This window comes from Kwoniella europaea, chromosome 3, assembly GCF_036810445.1.
Source record: "Kwoniella europaea PYCC6329 chromosome 3, complete sequence".
Taxonomy (NCBI): Eukaryota; Fungi; Basidiomycota; class Tremellomycetes; order Tremellales; family Cryptococcaceae; genus Kwoniella; species Kwoniella europaea.
In genome coordinates, this window is record NC_089489.1 from 1,645,826 (window position 1) to 1,670,790 (window position 24,965).

Sequence of the window (24,965 nt, forward strand, 5' to 3'; positions counted from 1 at the left end):
TCATCCTGTCATCTTTCATAAGACTTTGCACTATCCTCGAAACTCGCAGTAAAACTAGAAAGATGGGAAGTAAGCTTTCGTCTCTCATTCCATGGCGACCCAAAAGTCAATCCCATGTATGTTCATCGTTCAGTATCTCTCGTCTAAAATTCATCTCATACGGGACAATATGGACTCTGACGACTTTGCCATATGCGTGTCATGATAGTCGATTACCTTCATCTACGGTGGACAAATTAATTCAGAAACGATTCGGAAATTTCCTTCTCAATCCCCTTCTTCTCTATTGTGTGTGAAGTAATGTACTGTAATGCATGTGATCTAACATATTATATTCGTTCTATACTCAATATACCATCCATCGTGCTCAGAGCTATTCACCATGACCAAGACCGACCTCATACTCCTAACACTCTTTCTTCCAAGTCACTCGACCACTACGCCTGCGCCATTACTTGCCCTCTTACTGTTTCACCCAAGCCAAATAGGCTTCATGCAATTTCTCCTGCACTTTCTGCTCCTTCTGCCATTTCTTAACCGCATTCTTACTAACTTCCTTCCCTTCGGCATCCTTTGTCGGTAATCCTTGTTCATCCCATTCGGTGAACAAACCTTGCACGTGAGGGGGTCTGAACATATCCCTAGGACTAACCTTTCCTTTTTCAAGTTGGATTCTCTTCTTCTCTTCAGCAGCTTTAGCAGAAGCTTCTTTCTTAGCTAATTTCTCAGCTGCTATCCTCTTTTTCTCTTCCCTTGCAGCAACCAATGACAAAGGATCAACAATCTTCCATAAGGCTCCACCATCCTGTCCTTGTCCATCATCCAATTGTAAACCGAGATTAACAGCATCTTCGTCTCTAAATTTATCGGAGAGGGATAATATCTGTTTGGAAAGTTGTTCGGGGGATAATGATTTGTCCATAGCTAATTTTCGGACGGAATCTCGGAAGGAAGAGATGGATCGTGCCCATGGTTCTACCTGGGATGATACCTGAGCGAAGCATTGGACGAATCAGTATCGTAGTTTCATATTGAGCATCGTTTGAGGTTGGCGACATGATAATATTGATCTCTGTGTCACTTACATCTTGACCATTCAGACCCTCCTGACCACCAACCGTAGCTATACCCCATCCAATACCATTCTTAGGCGGAGCACCTTCTCCTAAACCGAACATCCATAACATCCTCGTGATCCATTCCGCTATATTAACCACCACACCAAGGTTCGAATCTCTTCCTTTCGTCGAGAAATATATATTGGTCTTGGCGATGAGGTCAAGGAGGATTTGAATGGCTGTGGGTGTATTGAATGAATCGCAGAGCGCGGCGTGAAATTCTTTTTGGGCGTTGAAAAGGCTACGAGACGTATATATATATCAGTATTGCGATGTATATTGAGGAAGACATTTCCGGTCATTACTCACTCATTGGTTATAGCTTCCTCGGCCTCTCCCAGACCATGTTTACCCTCCGAGGAAGACCCAGCTTGTGCTAATCGAGCATTGACATTGGCAAAGAAGTTCTGCAATCACCATACATAACATCAGTATTTCCGTTGCAAGATCAAGGTTATATTTGATTCCACTCACATCGAAAGTCTCCTCTTTAGCTTTCGTATCAGCTATCAATCCTCGACTATAATCCAATTTCTGGTTCCACGTCTGTAGCATGAACGCAAGACGTAATCTTCTAGCAGTATTTCTAGATAACTCTTCCTACATCATATACAATATACGATCAGATCAGCACAGCACTAGTGACCCCAAAATACATCAAGAATCTGAGACTTACCTCGATAGTAATGAAGTTTTTCAACGATTTACTCATCTTCAAGCCTTCAATATGTAAATGTCCAGTATGTAAGAAATAGTTCACCCATTGTTCGCAGCCATGATACGCCTAACAAGTAAATCATGAGCTTTCGACCCAGGACCTTGCCGACTCTTGAAAGATGACTTACCTCGCTCTGGGCCAATTCATTATCATGATGAGGGAACATCAAATCGACACCACCGGAATGTATATCCATCCCCCTACCTAATATCGCGGATGCCATGACGGAACATTCGATGTGCCAACCCGGTCGACCTTCTCCCCAGGGGGATGGCCAAGCAGGTTCACCAGGTTTGGATTTGGCTTTCCATAAGGCGAAATCTGCTGCTTGACGTTTTCCTTTTGATCCGGTGAGTGCGCCTAGTACAGTCACAACATGCCATCAGCAAAGCTGGTCTCAAGGTAAGAAAAGATGAAGTTTATGATTTGTATGCGAGTGATTAGATGACGATCGAGTTTTTAGAGTGTTGCTCACCTTCACCTTCATCCAATAACTTCTTATTCCCTTTACTACCCGGCTGCAGTTTCGCATAATCATGTCTGAACCCATCCCCCTCAGATCCATCAAACTTATTCACATCGAACCATACACTGCCTTCCGCCTCGTAAGCAAAACCATTCGATATTATCTTTTCTACGAAAGTGACGATTTCAGAGACGTATTCGGATACTCGAGGTTTGAAGCTTGGTGGTAGGATTTTCAATTTGGCCATATCAGCGAAGAATTGGTCCTCCCAATATAAAGCTAGTGTGCGGGATACAGCGATAGGATCTTTGATGGTGTGACCGAGCTAGATTGATGGATTGAACGGGGTCAGTATACGTAACAAGGTTGAAATGGCTAGGGATCATACGATGATAGATCAGAGTTACACTCACTGTCTCTCCATAGTATGGTCCCAAAACATCGCTAGTCCCATCTACCAAATCCACCACATCCCCTTCTGTCGACCCATTCAATTGTCCCTCAGCTTTGGTGATTGCACCATGAGCTTTGAGAAGACTGGCAAGGTACAAAGTGAATTTCTCTTCTTTCAATCTAGCTTCCTCTGCGAATTTCGTATCGTTCTTATCCTTCTCCAATATAATCTTGAATATCTCTAAATCATCTTGTGTGTTGAATGTAAGAGGGGATGGAAGGGATCTGATAAGTTTAGAATGTAAGAATTTGGTGAATGCTAATTTCGTATCGTTTATAAGTTGGGGAGTGATGGTGGAGTGGGTCGATTTGGTTTGATCCAATAGGTATTTCTCACGGGCACGAAGAATAATCTAAAATATGTGATTGCAATTCAATTAGAATAAACACATTATATGGGGGGTATTGGAAGTTGTGAAGAGTTGACATACCTTATCATCTATATCAGTTATGTTCATGACGAAGTTAACATTGTACCCGAAATAATCTCTTAATATCCTTCGTATGATATCTTGGGTCAAGTAATTTCTATTCACAAATGACCTCACATCAGCTATGTTCGGGACGAGGCATATCATAGCTCGAAGAAGATGAGAGCGAACCTGGCATGTCCCATATGGCTCGAATCATATACTGTAGGTCCACAATTATACCAATCTATATGTTTCGGTTTACGAGTTTTGAACACATCCTACCGAATTGAATCAGCTATTTGTGCTAGTGATCGACGACAAAGGTTGAGCTGCATACCTTTGATCTGGTCAGAGAGTTGTATACTCTCAAGACAGGCTCCTCGTTACCAATAGGATTGAAAGAAGTCGAAGCTTTTGAGGCTGTGGTCACGGACATCTTGAATATTCTTGATGGTGATGAGAGTAAAGTTGGATGATGAGGTATGAAAGAGCGTTTTGAACAAAGAAGGAGGATTGACCTCATACAGCGGATAGCAGAGGGGTCAAGTCGACTCGGTAGTATCACCAGACAGATGTCACAATCGGTCTCTTGTTAGTCCAGTTGCAAAGGTAGTTTGAGATTGATGAAAGCTTGAGTACATTGACCAGACTGCTTCCTTTCTTCTTGCTGTCTGCTTTCTTTTGACTTTTTGGTTGAACCAACACTTGCACAGATGACTCGCTCTCTCGCTGCATCCGGAAACAATTTCAAGGCACGGGTGACTCTTTATAGGCATACAGTACCGGCAATCTCAAGGGCCTAACTCACCACGCGTCTCCTGCACTGATCAGACGTGGAGGTGATCATCTCCCTTTTCAAACATTTCGTACCATCTCCAACATCATCATCATATGCAAAACTACTACCACCGGAATACGACGACGACGACGAGATAACGAACGGGAGCATCCTAACGACTGAACAATGATATTTCGACCGACAATATTCCTCCTATCGCTGATATCAGCAGTTTACGCTGTCAAGTTCGATTTAGTTGCTGATAGGTATCCTAAACCTCGTACGTTGTGATTTATCTACTGCATGATTGCTCGCGCTAACGACGCTTTTCAATGATATAGGGTGGTAAGCTACAACGAGACTCTCATCCAAGTTGCTGTACTGATCTGAATGCAACAGTATATGGAACTTTGCAGCTGCCCATTCGTTGGTGATAGTGACAGCCAACGTACCGTATGAGAATGGACAAAGAGTGGATATCGAGATTCTAGATGGATCAGAGAGGGGGAACGTATACCTGAATAAGAAGGTTAGCTAGCTTCTTTACCTATCTTCCCTGGAGATATTGTTGTATAGCTGATGGGATATTATGATACAGGATATAAAAGGAGAAACTAGATTGGCTATTACAACGCATGAGTCGGCTGATGTCGGAGTATGCTTAAGGAATTACCTGGAAAGTGGTAAGTGTGGTGTAGTGAGATATCCAAAAGCGCCCTTCTCTAGTATCTGATAATTGTCTGTTATAATTCGCATAGACTCCAATGAGAAATTATCGAGAAGTGTGGATCTGGATGTGGATATTGGTGCAGATGCAATAGATTACAAGTGAGTATCTGAACCCTTAAAGGTGGATATCTGGTCGACAGAGTCCCCTATCAATGTATAGAATGTCATGCTAAATCTGAACATACCTTTCCTCTATCAGTGCCATAGCCAACCAGGAATCACTATCCATCCTCGAAGTGGAAATGCGTAAACTTGAAGCTGTCGTGAAAGAAATAGTAGAAGAGATGGGTTATCTACAGAGGAGAGAGATGAGGATGAGAGATACTAATGGTGAGTAATGCTTTTCATAAAAACGTCAACCTTCTCCATGGTCTTCTCAGCACATTGGACCAAGTGTATCGTCGTACCACCAGATTATCATAATTATCAATCAACTAAATGATTGTCATGCTTCATGTGTTGTAGAAAGTACCAATTCTCGAGTCAAGAACTTTTCCATCCTTATAACGGTGGGCATAATTGGACTAGGTGCATGGCAGGTGAGCTAAATTGCCTATGATTTAAGTGAGAAGTAGCTGACATTGTTCTTGTCATTGCAGCTGATCCACTTACGGTCTTTCTTCAAACGTAAATACCTGATCGATTAGTTCGTCTCATGGTGGATCTGATGGATCAACGAATCGCCTTGACGAAATGCATGAACTGTTGAAGAACTAGTAGCGACTGACAGATGAAGAGTTGGACTTGGGTCGTTTCCATCTAGTCTGATTGTTCTGATCAATGATCAATTCATTGTTGATTTGAAATAACAACACGGATGACGTGTACTGACGTGTACTGAAGCGCATTCGCCAAAGGATGGTTAGATGGGTCTGTGCGTCGATACTAATCAATCTTCCTTTTCCTCTTCCTCTCCGCTTATATATATATCAATCTCATGTCTCCTTTTCTTTCCTCTTTCTCTCTTTCTTTCTTTCTTTCTTTCTTTTCCTTCATTCAACTCGTTCTCTCCCCTCCATACACCAACCGTATTTCCACTTCATTCAAAATAGGTCCCATATTCTCAAAAATGTCCAATCAATTCTTCCCGCCCTCCTCGGGATCACCATACCATCCTAATCCATCTCCCAGATCAGCCAATTTTGGTAGATCGAACACTTCACCTGATTTAGTCGATGTCGACGAGGAAGGAAACCATCCTTCTTCCTCTAACAAAACCAACACCCACACCGGGAGTGGTAATGGTAATGGTAGACAATGGAATAACCAAGTTCATCCTTCATCACCTGCAGGCTTTCATCCTCATTCAGCACCAGCTACACCTAGAAAAGCAAATTTCGTTCCTCCTCAATTTAACGCTAATGCTGAACGACCTTCCCCCGCTATCAATATGGGCGGTCCTAAAAAGCTTACTCGAAGAGCTGGTCAAGGTACTGGGTCAAGTTCTTCTTTGACTCCGTCAGGAGAAGAAGAGGAAGATGCTGGTGGTAGTTCTAAAAAGAAGATCAGATATAATAGTCATAATGCCAAGGACGAGGAAAAGGTCAAGGATGAAGTAGAAGATACGTTTGATCCCATGGAAGCTGTGAGTTATGCCTTCCTGATTTCATCTTCCTTCTATCTTTTAATCAACAATCGTACCTGAACACGAGCTGGACTATATCCATTTGATTAATCGTTTACTGATGCGTTACGATGTGATATGCGTTAGATCCACGTCTTCGACTCTAAAGCTGAACTCGAGAATGAATGGGATAAGATTCAAGGGGAATTAGTCAAATTCCTTGACAGTGAGTATAGCTCACCATCTTCGACTACTTCACGGTAAAGTTTATCTTGACACTTGACTCACCATATCTTGTTGTCAATACAGATTATGCCAAAGATACACTCGCTCACGCGTGGGTACAAAATCGTCTTGCTGTTCTCCTTATTCTGATTATTGTCAAACGGTAATAGGAAGCTGATGGACCTTAACAGATATGAAAATATCATTCAAGTAAATTACATCTTCACTAAACTAAACAGGGATGCCCAAGAGCATCTGTTGGCTGGTGTCGAAGCTATCGAAACTGAAGAAGCTGGTCACGGTGGGTGTTCTCCCCTTTGAGCAACATCATGTTGTAACATCACAATCTGACCATTTACTTTCGCTACAATCGCAGAAAAAGCAAGAAAGATCATCACCGATTTCTCCGCTGAGATGAAACGAGCTGCGGAGGTACTGAGCAGATTCGGTAATCAAAATAATGCCCTCAAGGCGATTTTAGCTAAGCCTGAAGGGGAGGTGGTTTGAGTGATAAAGGAGCGGTACTATGGATTGTCGCTTCCACAACTTCTTCAAGCCCATATATATGCTTCATACATAATGTCAATTATCCACTCGAGTAGTTCCAGTAGTAGACATTCAAAATTAGTAGTACCCATATTTCCATTTCGTCATGATCGCTGGTCAATGTCGCTCAATCAGTAGTGTTTCAACGTATTTCCATTTTCGTTCTCCATGCAATATATGTACATAGTTTTTTTATCCCATTACTTCGAAGAGACACCCATCTCCCAACCCGGTTGCATCAAATACCCTTTTGTCTCCTCTTCAGCTTTCTTTGAGTTTGCTGCGGTATCGAATTTCACCAAGAACGATTTGGAACCTTTATTGGGTGTTGGATGAGATTTGGGGATGGGCGAGGTGTATGAGGTGATTGAGACGAATCCGGTGTATCTGATCATATAACAGGTCAGCTATGATCTATATGGGCACGTGAGATGGTAGAATTTGTTTGACTCACTGTGAGAACAACGCTGACATTATATCGGAATTACATTCAGGGGGTAGGTTCGTGCATATGAGAGAAGGATGATTATCTGAATAAAGTCGATCAATTATTGTGTTAGATCAGTATATCACATTCAATTGAAAGACGATGGTAGGGATGAAAACGTCGGTGGAAACGTATACATACCTTGTTCATCCTCATCATCATCCAACTCCATCTCCTCCTCCTCTTCCTCTTCATTATTACCTTTCTGCCTTTTCGAATCTCTCCCTTCCCCACCATCGTTCTCCTCCGTATCCAGATCTCTCTTCTCCCCCCTGAGAGCAGCTTCATCCGCCTCACGCTCTTTCTCCAGCTGCTCGTATTCACCCTGAGCATTCGATACAACCAATTTGGCAGCTTCCATTGCTGCCTTCTCTCGGGAGAGGGTGGGATCTTGGCGGGAGAGGGTGGTGTTGGAAGGTGATTTGGCGTATGATATTGACTGGTAGAATGGGATATGTCAGTGTATGTTATATGTTCATTGTATCAGATGATTGAAATATCGTTTGATATAGTCAAAGATTCACAAAAATTATGGATCTAGATAGTAAGATCGTACACTCACCAGTTCCTTATCGTAGAACAACTCTCCACTCAACCCTCTCAAGGCAGCTGTAGCAGAAGCCTGTTCGGCAAATACTATGAATGCCTGTCCCCTTCCTCCACCATGTTTCTTCGCTACGATGTCGATTCTGATGAAACACACACCGCACACCAAGATCAGCTGAGATTCTATTGTTTGTAGTTACGAGATATAACTGAGAGAATGACCACTCACACTTGTCCATAAGGTGTGAAGAGGGAATACAAAGAAGCTTTCAATTCAGGTTTCTTCGTCTTGGTCTCCAGGTTTGAAACGTATAGCGTCGGGGAGGGTTTGGCGAGAGCCATGGTGAGTCGAGTCGTACGGATCTCTGACAGCTCTAACTTGTTATAAAGTATCTAGCAGGTATGATCTTGATGCCAATGATTGCGATTGATGTTTTCTTACTCGTACAGCTTGAGCTTAAACTGATCGAAGTTGAAGATGGGATGTCGCTTAAGTGGGTGTCATGAATATGCTAAAAACTATGGCCTGCGGAATCATTTTACATTTTCTGATCTTGACGGTCAACGCGAACGTGGAGTGGAAAAAGATCAATTGTCCATCCATAAGAAGATATCGATTGAAACTAGTGTCCTATACCATCTGATCATCGCCTGTCCACGCTACTCACATTATCGCCTTGTCCTGGGTACACAGACGACCCATAAGATTGTAGGGAGGTCGGTTATTGGTGAGTCAAGATGAATTCATTGTATCAATTTTTTGGGTTTGGCCAGTCGATCTGCGAGTTTTGACGCGTTGAGCTTGAATTGCATTCCGGAAAATGTGGTTCGAGGTTTTCATTTTGGTTTTCGTCTTATGTCTGTCACTTTGGGGGGTTGCTTGAACTGACCCAATTTCGTTACACAAATAGTATCAAAAGCATCAAGACTCGACTCTCACTCGTTTGGATCATCCACAAACTCATCGACGTAGCTCATGACGGTATACGATTCATTATCTAGTATCGACAACGAACTATATATCCAATAATATCCAACAAAATTACATCCCCATCACTCTTTCAATCATCACTCCTTTCAAGATGACTTACAACCTAACAACCTCGACCTTCTCTTCAACCCTTCCAAACCTAATCGAGACCTACCTCCCATCATCTTTACACCCATTCTTCCTACTTTCCTACCCTATACATCCCAAAGCCCACTCATTCCTACGTCTAACATCAACATCAAATAACTTGGGTGGACAGATATTATATGATAAAGGATATAAAGATATTTATTATTCGATATCATGGGCTATCATATTCACTTTACTCAGATCGTTCACCATGAACTATGTCTTTCAGCCTTTCGCCAGTTACATACTAGATAGGAATAGACGTATAGAATTGAAACAAAAGAGGAAACAGAAAAAGATGAAAGGTTCAGACACGGATGAAGAAGTAGAAGTGAAAGAGGAGAGTAAAAAAGAGAAGAGACATAAAAGACATCTGGTGACTAGGTTTGCAGAACAGGGTTGGAGTATGTTGTATTGTACGGTATTTTGGACATTGGGTATGGTGAGTTGAGTTTGATCTACTCGCATTTGGGCTGTTGGCGGGGGATGGAGATGCCTACTGGAACGTGGTGTCGTGGTCATTCGGAGATTCCTTTGTCCTTTGCTCCGATATGGCCGTTCATTATCATTTCATACCAGTCCTCGCTACCATTCCTATTTAAATCTGTCTATCGTCCTTAATATCCGTTCATATTTACGAGTCAGCTTGAGCTAACGTCTCTTCCCTCTATCCCAAAGTTCACCCTCTATTCCGTTCCCTCACCCACCTCCCCCGAGCAGTTATGGGGCACCTACCCCTACACCCCTCTTCCCGCTCTAACGAAATTCTACTACCTCGCTCAACTGGGATGGTGGTTCCACCAGATCTACGTGATCAACACTGAGAAAAGGAGAAAAGATCATTGGCAGATGTTCGGTCATCATATCTTAACTATCACCTTGATCGTCACGAGTTACATAGCGAACTTCACTAGGATAGGTGTGGTCATTCATGTTTTGATGGATTTCTGTGATATCTTCTTACCTGTGAGTGGAACGAGGATCTTCTTTGCTCGAACTCTCAATCCATAACTATCCTTGATATCCTTATTTCCTTCTTCTAATCAATCCACCATCGACTCCCGTGGATCCTCCTCCTGTGATGGAACGTAACCATACTGATTCACTTGCGCTATGTCTTAGCTCGCCAAAATGCTCCGATACCTCTCCTACTCCCGCTCATGCGACCTGACATTCGTCATCTTCCTGATCTCATGGTTATTCTCCCGTGAAATCGGTTTATTCCTAGTGATCAAAACGTCTTACCTCGACGCACCACGATTCATCCAATTCAAATGGTCTCCTTCTACTGGACAGTATTTGACCTACAGGACGTATTTGGGTTTCATAGGGTTGGTGAGCCTGTTGTGGGTATTAGCAAGTATATGGTTTTACATGGCTGTGAAAGTCGCTGCCAAAGTTGTTAGAGGTCAGGGGGCTGAAGATTCAAGGTCGGATGATGAGGATGAGGATGGACCGACCGAAGATGCTGATGGGGAGGTGTTGGATGATGTTCCTCAGAGTGTGGGTACGACTGCGAATGGTATCGCAAATGGACATTTACATTCGAATGGAAATGGAGATGGAGATGGGACGTTGAAGAAAAGGAAATAACATTTGACGATGAACGACGATGATGACTTGGTATTAGGGGAATGAGAATGTGAATTACTTTGATAGATTATTATACATATACATACATAAATACATACATATCTCGTACATCCAATCCACTATGGCATTGAGTTATGCAAAAGGTATTATACAGTTGTTATATAATATGAGATATGAAACACAGCACATCGATCATATGACTTTAGCAACAGTTGATACTGTACAGCGATCGATTCATGTCAAAGAGAGATACTACAGAGATTGATTGATAACCAAGTCCAGCTTGATACAGTGCAACTTTAACATTCACAAGATAGTGGGAGTGAAGTCCAGATTGATCAATTGCCCATACTCGTACTCTTCTTCTTAAACTTCCTAGTAATCGAGCTAAACCTATTACTATTCCCCCCTTGAGGTTGATGATATGGCAAATCCTCATAATGGACGTGATTTGACCCAGTGGCACTCGTAGGCGAAGTGGCCATCGTCATCTGCATTCCGGGTGGTGGAACAGATGGTGAGACTGTACCTGCTTCACTAACTGTTGAGGGGAATGAAGTGAGGGAAGGTGCAGTGGGTTTGGAACCAGAACGTTTCTTGAACTTGGTTGACGAGACTGCTGATGATGGGGCTGATTCGATGTACTTTACTGGTCTACCGGATGGTCTACAGAATTACCATAACGTATGATCAGTACCATCCCAACTACCTCTTGACAGTTTGAGATTGCCATGGTATTTATCAACTCACCCAAACAAAGTACCTTTTGGAACCAGCCCTACCAGATACCCTTCTACCGCAGCTATCTCATCTGCAGTCCACGGTGTGGCTTTACCTACTTGTAACTGGGTGGTACCGGTAGTAACGCCATTATGAGTGGTGAATGATGAAGAGACGGAGTATCCTATTGATTGGTGTGCTACAACGAATGCTCGACCAAATCAGCTGAATAATCGTTTTAATGCAACCAAGAAAGTCAAAGAGAAAGTACTCATACTCACAATGTCCAAATGCTTGAGATGCTTGTCGTCGGAATGCTTCTTCCAGTTGAGGAGTGAGTGGTGTGGAAGTAGTGTAGGTTTGCCACTTGAATTACCCGATATCAGCTACCTCCCCCTAGAAGTCTTCCAAAGACGAAAGACCAAACCTACGTGCATGGGAGCAGATTGCCAGAGACTCATCTTGCATTGGTCAATAATCGTCGCTATCTATGTATGTGGAGATACCGGTGCGTAGAACGTGAAGAACAACATTGGCATACAGTATTCGATCAACAAGATTGGAATGAATACGTTTCCAAGGAGTCGATGTCGAGGTTTGATGGAAGATGTTATGATTGACGTCAGTACTATCAGATCAGACATTTCCCTTTGATTGCTGATTGTTGATTGAAATGGAGATTGAATTGAAAGGTGCATTGACCCCCTTTTTTGTCTTCACACACTATATGGTCAGTGCGGTGATGCAATTTGAAGGTCGTGGTCAGTGCACATCATGATGTTTGTATTAACTTCGAGGGGGCTAGAACCTTTCATCAAGTCTTTTTTATCAACAGCTCCCATGTATTGTCAAGTTCGGCAGTCCGTACTACAATAAGTTATAGCTTATAACGACCGTGGGATCATCTAGGAGTTTGCTGTTATGTAGCAATACATACCCGTACTGAGGATACTGTTATTATACAGCACTGACAAGGTGGTACATGACTGGATTAATTCCCAACCATCTCCAGATAGTGCTCATGCTACTCCAGTAGGTCTCGAACATTCATTATCCGTCGCAACAAGACTTATAGACCATGATCCTATATGATTCATACATCAGTACATCCTATCATGAATACGCGATATATTCCAAGTGAGCAGACAGTGCAGTATGATATGGACAACTCACTTCTCTTACTCAACCCTTTGAATTCCTTTTCCAGACCTATGACCTCCCTCTCCACCCATGCTCTGGAATTATGACATTTTACGTTATACGATCCATCGCGATTATCTGATATCTCAGTTTGCATTATTCCTCGTACTGCAGTATCATCGTTAGAGCTTCAACGAGTAATTTTGACCTAACATCAGGATATCCGGCGTAGACTCACGATAATTCTTTTTCAGATGATCCAGTTCTTCCGCCACTTCCTGTTCGGTGGGATATCGATGTCCTGTCAATCCTGTGATCTCATATATCCTATCCTATCAACATAGACAAAGTATTAGGCTCGACAATCGCATTATCTACCATGACCCAATTGCCAAGTGAGGATTACTGATGGGTTCGTACATACCGATTCACCATCACCAACCAACACTCCATCACCTCTATTCTTGGTTCGTGAACCCGTTTGACCCATTGTCCAATACCGTACTGCACTTTGATCCTACAGTGATAGTCAATCGAAATCAAGATCAATATCAATATCGGAGAATGTTGTTCTGGATATTCCGCTGTACTGTTGTGAAAATAATCTTGAACGATAAATCAGGTAACTTACATTCCCATGTTATGTATGCATGTGCATGTGGTATAAGTACAACAAAAGGGGCAAAGTCAGAAGACATGGGATCTGCTTGCGTCATCTATCTGATTACGATGGGATTGGGTCTAAGGAACGTCGTGGAGAGTACGTGTATCCATTGCTGTACCCATAACAAAGGATCAACCATATATTTTACAATGCAGGCTGTAGTTTGAGGGTGTAAGTGGGTGAGAGGGTAGCCCGCAGGTATAGGAAAGAAAGCTCAATTTGCTAAGAACCAGAAGGAAACGATAGTAAGAGGAAAGGAAGTGAATATGTCGACCCCAGGTACCTATAAGCTGATCTGATCTGAATCACTCAACATTGGAAGTCAATCCGATAAAGATGAATCAGATACATGCTCTTCCACTACTGGTAAGATATCACCGCTACGCCTTCCAGTGCGTCGGACTCTCTGATTATCCAATTATACTGTCATTCATCGTTTTGCACTACGAGTCTAGATAGATACTCGTCTTAACACATCTTGACTTGACTTGTGATGACTGAACAAGTAGAAGTTTTATTGGGTAGATCCGTAGTACTGTTGTTGGTGACCATGAGGTGGGGGAGCTACAGCAGAGAATAGGTCAGCTTGGAAGCGGACAAGGATAAAAGGCGGAGGAACATGGGGCGGAACCGAGAGAAGTAGCCGGGTAAACCTCTCTTTCAATATCTCATGGTAGAAGAACAGGAGGTGAGGGTCAATGAAGGATATAGGGCGAAACTCACGGGGTGCTCCAGTGTAAGCGGGTCCGTTTCCAACAAAGTTTCCATTACCAAGATATGTGTATCCTCCGGGACCGAATGACTCCTCGGCTTTCATTTTCTTGTCTATGAGTGAGAGCAATGCGGTCAGCAACTGTTCTGGAGCCATATGAGTACCATGAGGCAGTTAAGGGGGAAAAGGAAGGGCCGTGAACCAAATGGGAGGTAGAAAGAAGGGGAGAGACGATAGATGATTACGGATTCGACTCGAGCAACAGGCCATCCCGTCTCCCGGCTGCAATGTACAGGATTCACTCTCACGTCATCTTATCTCGGGCGCGTCCTCACCGCCAGCTGGTGGCACTCCTCCTTCAGACTTCCTTTTCACCACCAAAATACCCTCTTCACTCCGATCTCGTTCAAAAATCAAGAAAAACTCACAAATTAGCCAGAAAGCATGCAAATGGCCAGGAATGTAACCCAGGATGGTCAGCAATACATTTATAAGTGTATCGCAGCCGCAGCCCGTGATCATGATAGCTGCAAGAGGAGGGAAGATGATAGCGACGAGAATCAAGATGATATCGGAACCTCGGACCATGTTGAGTGATTTGCGAGTAATTTAAGTGGGCTGAGAAGGGTGTTTGTCGTGTAGAGGTGACTTGTATATCGTTACGTTGGTGCTGACGATTCCGGGATGTATAGCAGTCGATATGAGTCGATATAGAGATGTTTGATAATAGCGCAATGTGAAAGAGAGAAAGACGTTGAATGAAAGGAGATGTGAGATGGGATGTTGCTGTGCGAAGTGGTGGCAACGGTTACGGATGTGGAAGTGGCACAAAGTCATGTGTTGGTGACGTCATACTGCTTCACTGCAGGACCCGTTGAATGGTACGGCAGTATGCAGCATTGACTAAATGCATATACGGAACTGGCGGAACTGGGTGTACATTAGTACAGAGTAAAGACTCATTGCCGGTGGTTGTAGAGAAATCAATGAAGCCATCTACAGAAAGATGTAGTGAACATATTGGAATGATCAGAGTTCTGACCTTATCTCTATTTCTCGTAGAGTTGCAAGTCGACACCATTAAGAAGGGTTTTGGTATATTGAGTTTCTTTATAATAGAACGTGTATTGACATTCCATGGAAAATGAGTGTCAGACTGAAGTTTTTGAACTGTATGCATAAATATTCATCCCAAAACGATTTTGTCTGCAAAATTACTAATCCTGTACTGCCGTACACCTAGCTTAAACCTCCCATATAAAGCTTTTCACTTCGTCCAACCCATTCCCCTCCTTCTCGCCCTTCATAGCCGCAACAGGTCCTAACCCACTGGCACCAAAAGTAATTTGCACACCCTCTACATCATCCCAGCTGAATCCCCCTTTCCCACCCCATATCAAACTCTCATCCTCACCTTCGTCTTCCCCTTCCAGTCCCACTCCAGTTGACGCATTACCAAAGAGCCTCACGAAGAATCCTGAAGACGAGGTACCAGCGACTTTACCCATTGATTCTATCTTACCTCCTGCGCCGCTCTTCGTCCGTGTCGCTTTCAGCCTGTCCATCTCCCTCGTTAAGATCGACTTGACTCTCTCCCTGGCGGTGGTGAGGGAACTTTCTGGGATTTCGCCGGAGGATGAACGGGTGAGAAGGTCGGTCTTGTGTGCTAGAATAAGGAGTTTCGTGGGTTCAGATTGAGTGGTGATGTTCAGATTGGAAAGGGTTACAAGGATTGGAGCGAGGTCTCTGCGGATCAAGGCATATTAGCACTGATAAAGGACGAGACGATTTCAGGTGACTTGAGCATGATCGATTGGAGTCATACAGTGATATGAGCATTGTGACTAGACGTGGAGCCTCCCCTAGGTCCTGCATGGCTATTGTCCGAATATGGATAACCACTCACTCCGCAACAGCCGCTGAATTCCTTACTAACGCCTGAATATCCACTACAAAGACCACCGCACTAGCCTCTTTGACGTACTTCTTTAGTTCATCTTTCAGCCTCGGGTGTCCAGGGAGATCAATCAACTTGATAGGTTTGGTTTGACCATTCTCGTATGGTGAATTGAGAGGGAAGGTAGTTATGGAGGGTTGTATCGAAGTATGCGTTTGGATATACGTCTCGTGTACTAGCTACGAGAGTGACATTCCTGTCAGCTGGCTACTACTTGAAAATTTGATTGAGCAGGCAAGCTCACTTTGGTGAAAAGGGATGTCTTGCCTGAATCACTCGGTCCAACCAATAACACCGTCGTGGGACCAGATCTACGAGATGCTTTCTTTCCTGTTCGGAATACTGGATCAAAGCAAGAAGATGAGCTTCGTCATTCGATTGGACGATACTTAGAGAGAACCAATAAGCTCACTGCTAAGGAATATCAGAAGCACAACCAAACCTCCAGCAGCAGCGACGAACTTCGGATCTTGCAGCAGGGGATGAGCGAGGAGGGAAGATAACGGTTCGACTTCGGGTGTGGTGGCTGTATCGGTCGATACCACTTTCCCTTGTGGTGAAGACATCTTGACAGCCTCTTTTGATAGGGTCGTATGGGGGATTTGATATCTTAGTCACTGACTAGCTGTTCAAGAACGACATAGTTGGAATGCTAACATTCATGTTTTCGGTTACTATCCTGTTCTGTCAACTGATGTTTGTTGATTTGATTCCGTTATCTCGTGCAATGCAACGAGGTCCAAGCGTTGATTTGCCACGTGGAAGGCGGATTAAGTTGGCTGATTTCCTGACGCGGTTGGATCGTCGTGAATGAGCGAGAGCGAGTGAAAGCCCCTTGTTGGTGAAGATGTAGTCACTCGACTTCGCCATATATCACCCGTTTCTTCAACCTAGTATCGCACCTTTCCCTGTTCACTCCTCCTACTCCTCCTCTGTACAATATGGCCGACGTGAAAGATCCCAAGATTGCTGAAGGTCAGTCGTCTTGCCGTCCCTGATGGAGGTGGAGTACATCTAGCTAATATGTAACTTGTAGCTTACGAGAAGATAAGGAGTAACAATGATGAGACTACATGGCTACTATTAGATTATGAGGTGAGCTATCTCAATCCTTGTGTCATCCACTGAGAACACAAGCTGATGTGTGTCATGTGTCTCGAATGCTGTTCAGTCCGACAAATCAAATACGCTCACGCTCACCAAGACGGGAACGGGAAACATCGAAGAATTAGCTAAAGAATTGCAACCTCAACGAGCTTCTTTCGCGTATGCTAAAGTGAGGTATGAAAACGATGAACATTCATTCAGGGAGAAGTTCGTTTTGGTCATCTGGATTGGTGAGGAGGTTAAGATTATGAGGAGGGCCAAGGTGAGTAAATTGTGTTATGGGTTCTTCGTATCACGCATACAAACAGGGTTTCAGGAGAACAGGAGAACAGGAGATCATATAGTCCATTGGCTGGATATCCTCTAGAAATAATCCGTCACTCCGAAAATACTACTATAATGCTATCCCCGGACGTACAGCTAACTTGACCTTCCGTATACAGGTTTCCGTCCACCTCGCAGATGTGAAAAGTGTCCTCAAAGCATACTCCATCGAAGTATCAGCCTCAACTCCATCAGATCTCAAACAGGTATGTCTCATCTTCTCGTATATCCTTTCAGATTTATCTGCCAAATGTGCTGATTCGCTGACACGTTGGGTATATGTATATAGGACGATGTAGTTACTCGGTTACGACGTGCAGGAGGGGCTAACTACGATAGATCTAAATTTGATTAACCCAATTCATATAGAACTGCTTACATTGCTGGGACAAACAATCATGCACTTCTGATCTTGGCCAAAGCTGCTCTGGGAGATGACATCATGGAAACCGCTAATAACGTCGTAGACATGAATATACAATCATATCTACCCGAGATATCCACCTGAGGAGAAGACTCGGCCGAGACAGAAATCACGACACGACGAGCATAGGTTAAACTGGGATGAATCCTCTTCAGTCTACTAAGACACATCGATTTGCTTCAATTCGGTATCCATCCTCACAGCTGAAGGCTTTGCATTGATCTTTCTCACAAGTCATACCACTTGAGAGAACGCCTAGTAAAGTGAGGCAACTAGTGTAATAAGACTAAATCAGCAACGTCATTGTGAGGATAACCTGGACTTCGATCTGTATGTATAGGAACAGATTACTCACTTAACAGCTTGATCATGATTTTCGCTTTTACCTACCTCTCCATACATGCACCCTCAACAGGACTCCAGCTCGGTATCGGTATCGATGCACCGAATATGGAACATGAACTTTCAACTACTGTCACGTTAGGACTAGCAAAAGTACAACTCACCTCGAAACTATAATCATCTTCTTCCGTAATCTTACAAGCTTTCAACCCACCCGGACAAAGTCTATGCTCCTTCGCATCTCCACCCAAGTCCATCATCCTCCGTTTGGCAAGATCGCTTGGACCGAACGTATGATAATAATGATAATAAATCCCTAACCCACATTGATCAATCGTAAATGGTGGTCCACGTTGATAACATACGCAAGAGAACTTATTGGAAGTATCCAAATAACTGAAGTAGGCATTTGGATATGCTGAGCATGCTGTGAGACACTCCGGAAGAGATTGGACTGTGAAGTTGGCGATGGGGCCTTGGGAGAGGAAATGGAAACATTTGTACCATCCCCAATTGGCTGGTGGGTGGATGAGCTCGGCCTGTTGAAGTGAAGAGGTCACGGTGAGTCTGATTTATTGTCTGTTGATGTCTATTTTGGGGACGTGAAATCAAGGGTGATAGAATGGCTCACAGATAAGTTAGGATAAGGACATGAACTGTCCGCTATCAAGTGACTTGCATCCGGTTGAATGGTAGTACACCAACATGTACTTGTATTAGGCTGAACGGTAGATACCCTCGAATACGCGTAAGTATCTTGAGGGCTAGATAATCGTCTACATACTTCGTGAAAGACAAAGTCAATGAAATGAATGATACATCTACATTACCAAGATGCTGTACAGTATTATGCTTACGGGACAAGTGATTGAGCTGGATACGTATGATCTAGCGAAGATGCTGTTCGTACCGATTACCGAAGAATTGAAACATCCAGCAAAGACTTCTGCAGCGTTCACTGCTGTATTTACTATGTGGAACAAGGCGATTGTAGCTATAAATAGGATCGAAAGCATGTTAGAAATATGATAATGTACCAAGTGATGGATGAAAGTGGTATTTTATGAGAATCTATGAGCATCCGAGATCGTATGTGATACTTATTCAATATATGTTCTACAGATCACACTTCGACCTCATCGTTTGACACGAGGTGCGAACTTAGATTTTCTCCACTCAAATAAAGCTTCTGATGACTGATACATGTCAGGTGCCATCAAATGCACACCAGATCCGATCTGGATGGCGGAAAGCTGTGCAGTAGACTAGATCTCTTGCCACATACACAATGCATGGATCATCTCAGCATACCAACCGAGAGTGAACAACGACCAAAGAACTCATCGACAGCGAAATCCCATCACTGTTTCCTGCAGGTCCCTTCGACAAGCTTATAACCCTCCTCGCATGATTCTACTTCGCATATTCCCTGATGACATGTCACTCCACCGAAAGATACCCCACACAGTGAAGTACAGCTGATCAAGCGGCAGAGTCAGACCACTATGCATTCACCTATACTATCAAAGTATAGACTGACTCTCTCAATCCCAATAGTGCGATCGTGTGATTGACCGTTTTCAAAGTCACCATGAACACACCCGCCGCATGATTCAAGGTCATTATCGATATCGATGCACTGAGATCCAAGGCCCAGTTCGATGATCAGCGTCACAATCTGTCTACACGCGTACGACAACTCACCTCACACCTCAATCCTTCACCATCAGGGACTTCACATGCTCTACTTCCTTCTGGACAAAGGTCCAGTACTCTCTGACCCTCTTTTCTTGATCTCTTGACGAAAGAACTAGGCTGCGGGGTATGGTAATAGCAATTAAGGTCCGCCATAGTAGCAGTACAAAGTGCCAAAATCGATTGGATTCAAGGTAGAGCACATGCATAATACCGAGAGGTCCGCATTGTACCTTGCAAATGCTATAGGGGAGGATCGGCATTGGTTCAAGCATTCTCCAAAATCTGCAGCTGGTGACCAGACGAAGGTGTTGGCATCGGGTGATTCCGATAGATTATAGCATCCTCCCCATGTCCAATGACCAATTGGGTCAAGGAATGATACCTATTAAATACGATTTTCCCAATCAGCTATGCCCATTTCATGTGGGTATGAATACAGATACAACGCTTTGGGAAGAACTCACCCCTACAGCGCAAGCTGGATATCCATATGCAGATAGGTATTGTGGATCTGGTGCCTCAAAGCTTCCTCTACATAAATTTGTACCATCTTCACTCGACCATGATTCGGCATAGGGCAAACCCATATAGCCAATTATTTCCTGAGGCGAGATTTTTCTCAGCGCACGTACAAGTGGCCCACCGAACCGTACGGCACTGCGGTCAATGGGTACTTACCTCGCAATCAATTGACGTAGAGACCTTGAAGCCAGGGTGACTCTCCAATACACCTTCCGTAAAACAACCAACTTCTGGCCATGCCGTAACCACACGTACGACTGAAATAGCAGTTTACAAGAGGCCAATTGAGCGCCCACATCATTGTTTTGACTGACACCTGGCAAAGATAGGCAGCTATGAGATGTGTCAGCGACGAACATACAGTAAAATCACAGTCGACACTGATAAAAGCTTACTTGATCCCCCTAATACCGTTGTCTGCCTGACCAAAAGACCCATGTGTACATCCTCCACAAGATTCCAACTCTGACTGGACGTCGAGGCACTATTATTGGAAACATCAGTAAACACCCGAGGGTACACATAGCTGAGCTGTAGAAAACACATTCCTCAAAGCTAAAATCATCCTCAGTTGAAGTCCGACAAGCAGTCATATCTTTCGGACAGACCGCCAGCGCTTTTTGACCGGCTTCTCTCGCTAACCTTTCTTTCATCTGTCTTCTAACCCATCCACTTGGTGCTCCGCTCGATCCGGGAGGATGCTGAAAAATCATCCAGTTGAAGTCCTGCAAAGTTGTGCCTTGGCAGCTGGACAGTTCTTGATATGTTGATTCATCGGAGCAACTACATCTGATACCATCGCCAACTGCCCTATCGACAAAGGCATACTCTGAATTCTGACATTGGGCAAAACAAGCTTCGAAATCCGGTACATTTGAGAACTGTCTCTCTTCGTAGTCGGTAAGTATTGAACAGCCGAGCCTGCTGAATGTGGTCTTGAGTAACCATACCTGAACTCACACGTATCGATCCAAATGGGAATCTTCTCAGGGCAAGGTAAAATCATACTCACAGTCGTAATAGGAGGATCATAGAAGTTTGCTTGACCGCAGCTCTCTCCATACGTCCAGTCGGACGGAGTGTATCCCAAATCATTTCCACATTCACAGACATATCTAATATCTGTCGCTTGGATATCAGGGTTGAAGTATGAGTAGTAGTATTTGAAAGCGTGAAGCGAGCTGTATGTGTTCGTGCATCCGGCCTATTCACGATCAAATCAGTAAGTGTACGTCAGCTACGGAGGTATTGGTACATACCGCACATGCTTCCATTGAGATTGGATCATTGGAGTAGAGCTGAGGTCCACTTGCATATGGGTAACATCCCATTGGCAAGATGTTGGCGCTGCTCTTCGAGAGAAGGGTTAAGATGAATGCAAGTAGAAAAGTAGCACCGTTGGTTTTGTCATTTTGTGAATGTACTGTATTCTTCGGCGATGTATGGTAGAACGGTATGAAAATTCCCAAGGTAAGTACAGTACCTCTCATCACATTTCCTCTCTTACTCATAGATATGTGTGGACAGTCTCGCCCAAGGCATTCATACTAGGTTATCAGGTCACAAGGTCATAGTATCATTGACCGCCTTATCCAGGCACCATCATGTCCGTGTGAAGCATAGATATGTTGTTCGGCTCCCCTCAAGCCACCGCCCGGACCTCTCAGGAACACCATACAAGCTCAGATGGGGGGATCAATACCGGACTATCGGGATAGTCGGTGGATGAAAATGGGACCGAGCGACGATCAGGTACAGACCATGAGCAACTTCAAAATTAAGTGCTCCGTGTTCGTAGACCGGAGAGATTCCTCATCATGTCAAAACATCCGATTTTGAAGTCGATGTAATGGTCATGACTCTGATTGGGGCTTAGCCTATCTATGACAAATGCTCTATGTCATCTCTATTCATGTCTGATTGATATCTGGAATGTCCCCTCATTCTATGGTCTTCCTACCCAATCGCATCACTAAAAAGGCACACATATTCCCGCATGAAGGGAATACTCATCATCACACGCGAAAATTGAACATTCGCCTTGCAGACAAGTCACTCCATTGGATCTAACACCAGGTAGTTGGGTGCAACTGTCCCTCACGATAAAACATCAGCATCAATCACTTGCTATCTAGCTGGACCTACTCTAAGCCGATGCCGAAAATGGATCTCCCATCCTCCACATGCAACTGACCAAACAAGCAGCCACCACATGACTCCAACTCTTCGTCTGTGTTGATACACTGCAAGGATGCAAGTCACATTAATCAAGATGACATACAAGTACTGGGGTATACTCACTTCATAGTCAAATGACGATGACAAAGCTAAATCAGCTCTACAGGCTGTCAGACCTTTTGGACATAATCCCTGGTCACCATCCTTAGCGAGCCTCTTCTTCGCCACGAAACCGCTCGGCAGAACTGTCTCGGAATATACGAACCAATCGCCAAGGCCGCAGACGGTTTGAAGATCATCCGGGTTTGGTATTGTGAGTGTGCAAGAGCAGAAGATATGGTTGTCCACGTACACTGTAAATGCGATGGGATATCCATTACACAGATTTAGACATTGGACAAGGCTAGTGACTTGTGTGCTGGGTGTACCCGGAAGGTATAGACATCCGGAAAACGACCAGTCGCCTGGTGATGGAAGATAGAACACCTAAATCGTGAGGGTTACAGCTATCTCCTATTCACCTCGTGAAATATGACAGAAAGATGGTTCTCACTTGAATGTTGGGATAGTCACATAAGCTAGTAGGAATTAGATATTGACCATCGGGCTGATCGAATCCACATTGACATATTCTGAGCGTAGGAAAGTCACCTTGATCCGCTGGATCAGGGTAAGAATACGAGTAGTCGGTTCCATTAGGACGACAGATGTCCTACGGGAATGTTGTCAGCCCCAAGTGGACCAAAATATGAATCCACTAACCTGACAGCTCTCTAGGTAACTATCGTATGATAAGCCTTCTGGAGTCGGCAAAATCCGCGGATCGAAACATCCTGCGAAAACGTCCCCCAAAGTGATTTGTACGAAGAGCACGAAGAATGCCAGAAAGTGGGAAAGGAACATGTTCAGCATAAAGAGGTGGAAAGTATATATTGAGAACTTGCGATATTTCAGCAGGAAGTATTCTTCTGGGCTCATATGTATCTGTTTCAGTGGCGACCGGTACAGGACCGTATCTTAGCGGTGCCGGAACGTCGCCCCTACCCAGTGCTTCTTCAAGGACGATGGCGATCATTTTGCAAGACTTTGGACCCGAATACGGACCGGGACGCAGATAAGAAGCGATGCATAGAAAGATGGTGAGAGGCTGAGAAAATACACAGATGCACATTAAACGACTGCGGACTCAACGAGACCGTGAGCCTCGATAACTTGCAAGGAAAAAATTGATTTTGGGGATACTCGGTTTCATTGGGTAATCTCACAAATGCGCCACAGAATATGGGTGTTTAGGCATATATATTGATATTCATATAGTACATATGGTAAAACTGCTATCAGCCGCGAATTACAAAGCTATCCGGCATAGTACAAATTATAGGCTTCTCGATCGTCGCCTTGCAAATGGGATGGGTGGGAGCAAAATGGGTGTTCTTGCCCACAACTGAGGGATAATTGAGGACTGAATACCAAAGGAGAGCAGATGCATTGAAGAGTCATAAACTTTCCAGCCCGGTGGAACCTCGTTATGGCGTAAGGGTAAGAGAAGCAGATATCTAAGCATTCCCTCGTATTATACTCGTATTGTCACACGGCATTATAGGATGATTTATAGCAGCCTTCCCATGTCCGTTCGTTTTGGCGGACCCAAATGGGTAGCCTGCTTATTCACCAATTGGCGTCAATACTAGCTACGTCAAGTTAGGTACGCTGTGACCCACCTTGACATTGGGAAACAGACATTCTGGATCACCAACTAGCTCCTCGAATACTGAATCATCCGGCCATTTGTGGCAGAATGATGAGTACGATGTGGGGTCCTCCTTCCAGGAAAAGGCCCAGCGGAACTGATGAGGCAACTAATAGGTGCTATCGATATTATTGTAGCCGCTGTCAGCTGACAGTATGATTTCTTGAGCGCAGTATACAGTGCTTACGGGGTATGTGTCCAGCCTCTCATCAAAAGTCAGAACAGAAGGACATATGGGGAGAAGCAGCCCACATGCGCATCAACTGATACAGTCACTAAGCTGAGAAGATACCGATCAGAACGAAAGCTCTTGATAACATGTTTACTCGAAGCAATCAAGGTGCGGATAATGTGTAGCTACAAGCGTGAAATCCTCACTGAGAATCCAAGTCCGAAAAGCTTTCCAGCTAACGTGTTCTCTCTTGGTTGTCGAATCGGTATTCTGGTTCGTCCGATAAGATTGGCTTGAGAAACGTCAGAGGATCACAGCATAAAAACTGATGATGACTATAAGCCTGATCAATTGGCATGAACATGGTTTTTGAGTCGTATGTTCATGTGTCTCTTCAATCTGATGTGCGAAATATTGTACGTGACCAAAGCCTGGAGCGCAAAGCTCAAGAAAAGTACACATGTAACCAAATAGTGCATAACCAATACCCGAATACACA

General features: G+C 43.9%; 13 protein-coding genes across 13 annotated transcripts; 4 read left to right on the plus strand and 9 right to left on the minus strand.

Moving 5' to 3' along the window:
* Positions 1-463: 463 nt before the first annotated feature.
* V865_008462 (cysteine-tRNA ligase) lies at positions 464-3,604 on the minus strand (the record flags this gene model as incomplete). Its single annotated transcript, XM_066232197.1, has 11 exons — positions 464-991; positions 1,086-1,359; positions 1,428-1,525; positions 1,593-1,718; positions 1,795-1,902; positions 1,964-2,196; positions 2,312-2,627; positions 2,716-3,108; positions 3,187-3,283; positions 3,358-3,446; positions 3,506-3,604. 11 exons carry the CDS (start codon positions 3,602-3,604, stop codon positions 464-466), a joined length of 2,361 nt encoding a protein of 786 aa, XP_066088294.1.
* A 528-nt stretch (positions 3,605-4,132) lies between these two features.
* Positions 4,133-5,322, plus strand: V865_008463 (endoplasmic reticulum vesicle protein 25; the record flags this gene model as incomplete). Its single annotated transcript, XM_066232198.1, has 7 exons — positions 4,133-4,226; positions 4,363-4,475; positions 4,545-4,629; positions 4,705-4,774; positions 4,875-5,005; positions 5,141-5,214; positions 5,275-5,322. The coding sequence occupies 7 exons, from the start codon at positions 4,133-4,135 to the stop codon at positions 5,320-5,322; spliced, it is 615 nt and encodes a 204-aa protein (XP_066088295.1).
* A 422-nt stretch (positions 5,323-5,744) lies between these two features.
* On the plus strand, positions 5,745-6,971 carry V865_008464 (uncharacterized protein; the record flags this gene model as incomplete). The annotated part of the gene is made up of 5 exons (XM_066232199.1): positions 5,745-6,260; positions 6,387-6,465; positions 6,549-6,576; positions 6,656-6,765; positions 6,841-6,971. 5 exons carry the CDS (start codon positions 5,745-5,747, stop codon positions 6,969-6,971), a joined length of 864 nt encoding a protein of 287 aa, XP_066088296.1.
* Positions 6,972-7,210: 239 nt separating this feature from the next.
* V865_008465 (uncharacterized protein) lies at positions 7,211-8,385 on the minus strand (the record flags this gene model as incomplete). The annotated part of the gene is made up of 5 exons (XM_066232200.1): positions 7,211-7,397; positions 7,465-7,540; positions 7,639-7,936; positions 8,060-8,186; positions 8,273-8,385. The coding sequence occupies 5 exons, from the start codon at positions 8,383-8,385 to the stop codon at positions 7,211-7,213; spliced, it is 801 nt and encodes a 266-aa protein (XP_066088297.1).
* Positions 8,386-9,125: 740 nt separating this feature from the next.
* V865_008466 (uncharacterized protein) lies at positions 9,126-10,756 on the plus strand (the record flags this gene model as incomplete). Its single annotated transcript, XM_066232201.1, has 3 exons — positions 9,126-9,605; positions 9,842-10,129; positions 10,286-10,756. The coding sequence occupies 3 exons, from the start codon at positions 9,126-9,128 to the stop codon at positions 10,754-10,756; spliced, it is 1,239 nt and encodes a 412-aa protein (XP_066088298.1).
* Positions 10,757-11,094: 338 nt separating this feature from the next.
* On the minus strand, positions 11,095-11,937 carry V865_008467 (uncharacterized protein; the record flags this gene model as incomplete). Its single annotated transcript, XM_066232202.1, has 4 exons — positions 11,095-11,422; positions 11,507-11,675; positions 11,758-11,842; positions 11,908-11,937. The coding sequence occupies 4 exons, from the start codon at positions 11,935-11,937 to the stop codon at positions 11,095-11,097; spliced, it is 612 nt and encodes a 203-aa protein (XP_066088299.1).
* A 558-nt stretch (positions 11,938-12,495) lies between these two features.
* Positions 12,496-13,106, minus strand: V865_008468 (uncharacterized protein; the record flags this gene model as incomplete). The annotated part of the gene is made up of 4 exons (XM_066232203.1): positions 12,496-12,560; positions 12,650-12,784; positions 12,855-12,948; positions 13,041-13,106. 4 exons carry the CDS (start codon positions 13,104-13,106, stop codon positions 12,496-12,498), a joined length of 360 nt encoding a protein of 119 aa, XP_066088300.1.
* Positions 13,107-13,794: 688 nt separating this feature from the next.
* V865_008469 (uncharacterized protein) lies at positions 13,795-14,580 on the minus strand (the record flags this gene model as incomplete). The annotated part of the gene is made up of 3 exons (XM_066232204.1): positions 13,795-13,844; positions 14,004-14,105; positions 14,421-14,580. 3 exons carry the CDS (start codon positions 14,578-14,580, stop codon positions 13,795-13,797), a joined length of 312 nt encoding a protein of 103 aa, XP_066088301.1.
* Positions 14,581-15,236: 656 nt separating this feature from the next.
* Positions 15,237-16,515, minus strand: V865_008470 (uncharacterized protein; the record flags this gene model as incomplete). The annotated part of the gene is made up of 4 exons (XM_066232205.1): positions 15,237-15,738; positions 15,899-16,128; positions 16,194-16,291; positions 16,362-16,515. 4 exons carry the CDS (start codon positions 16,513-16,515, stop codon positions 15,237-15,239), a joined length of 984 nt encoding a protein of 327 aa, XP_066088302.1.
* Positions 16,516-16,890: 375 nt separating this feature from the next.
* V865_008471 (uncharacterized protein) lies at positions 16,891-17,735 on the plus strand (the record flags this gene model as incomplete). Its single annotated transcript, XM_066232206.1, has 5 exons — positions 16,891-16,924; positions 16,986-17,044; positions 17,121-17,318; positions 17,500-17,586; positions 17,670-17,735. 5 exons carry the CDS (start codon positions 16,891-16,893, stop codon positions 17,733-17,735), a joined length of 444 nt encoding a protein of 147 aa, XP_066088303.1.
* A 455-nt stretch (positions 17,736-18,190) lies between these two features.
* Positions 18,191-19,162, minus strand: V865_008472 (uncharacterized protein; the record flags this gene model as incomplete). The annotated part of the gene is made up of 3 exons (XM_066232207.1): positions 18,191-18,685; positions 18,778-18,867; positions 19,004-19,162. The coding sequence occupies 3 exons, from the start codon at positions 19,160-19,162 to the stop codon at positions 18,191-18,193; spliced, it is 744 nt and encodes a 247-aa protein (XP_066088304.1).
* A 344-nt stretch (positions 19,163-19,506) lies between these two features.
* Positions 19,507-21,697, minus strand: V865_008473 (uncharacterized protein; the record flags this gene model as incomplete). Its single annotated transcript, XM_066232208.1, has 10 exons — positions 19,507-19,624; positions 19,748-19,785; positions 19,851-19,961; positions 20,056-20,226; positions 20,309-20,375; positions 20,523-20,699; positions 20,762-20,850; positions 20,909-21,316; positions 21,379-21,570; positions 21,626-21,697. The coding sequence occupies 10 exons, from the start codon at positions 21,695-21,697 to the stop codon at positions 19,507-19,509; spliced, it is 1,443 nt and encodes a 480-aa protein (XP_066088305.1).
* A 641-nt stretch (positions 21,698-22,338) lies between these two features.
* V865_008474 (uncharacterized protein) lies at positions 22,339-23,447 on the minus strand (the record flags this gene model as incomplete). Its single annotated transcript, XM_066232209.1, has 5 exons — positions 22,339-22,456; positions 22,512-22,609; positions 22,668-23,030; positions 23,098-23,256; positions 23,307-23,447. 5 exons carry the CDS (start codon positions 23,445-23,447, stop codon positions 22,339-22,341), a joined length of 879 nt encoding a protein of 292 aa, XP_066088306.1.
* Positions 23,448-24,965: the final 1,518 nt, after the last annotated feature.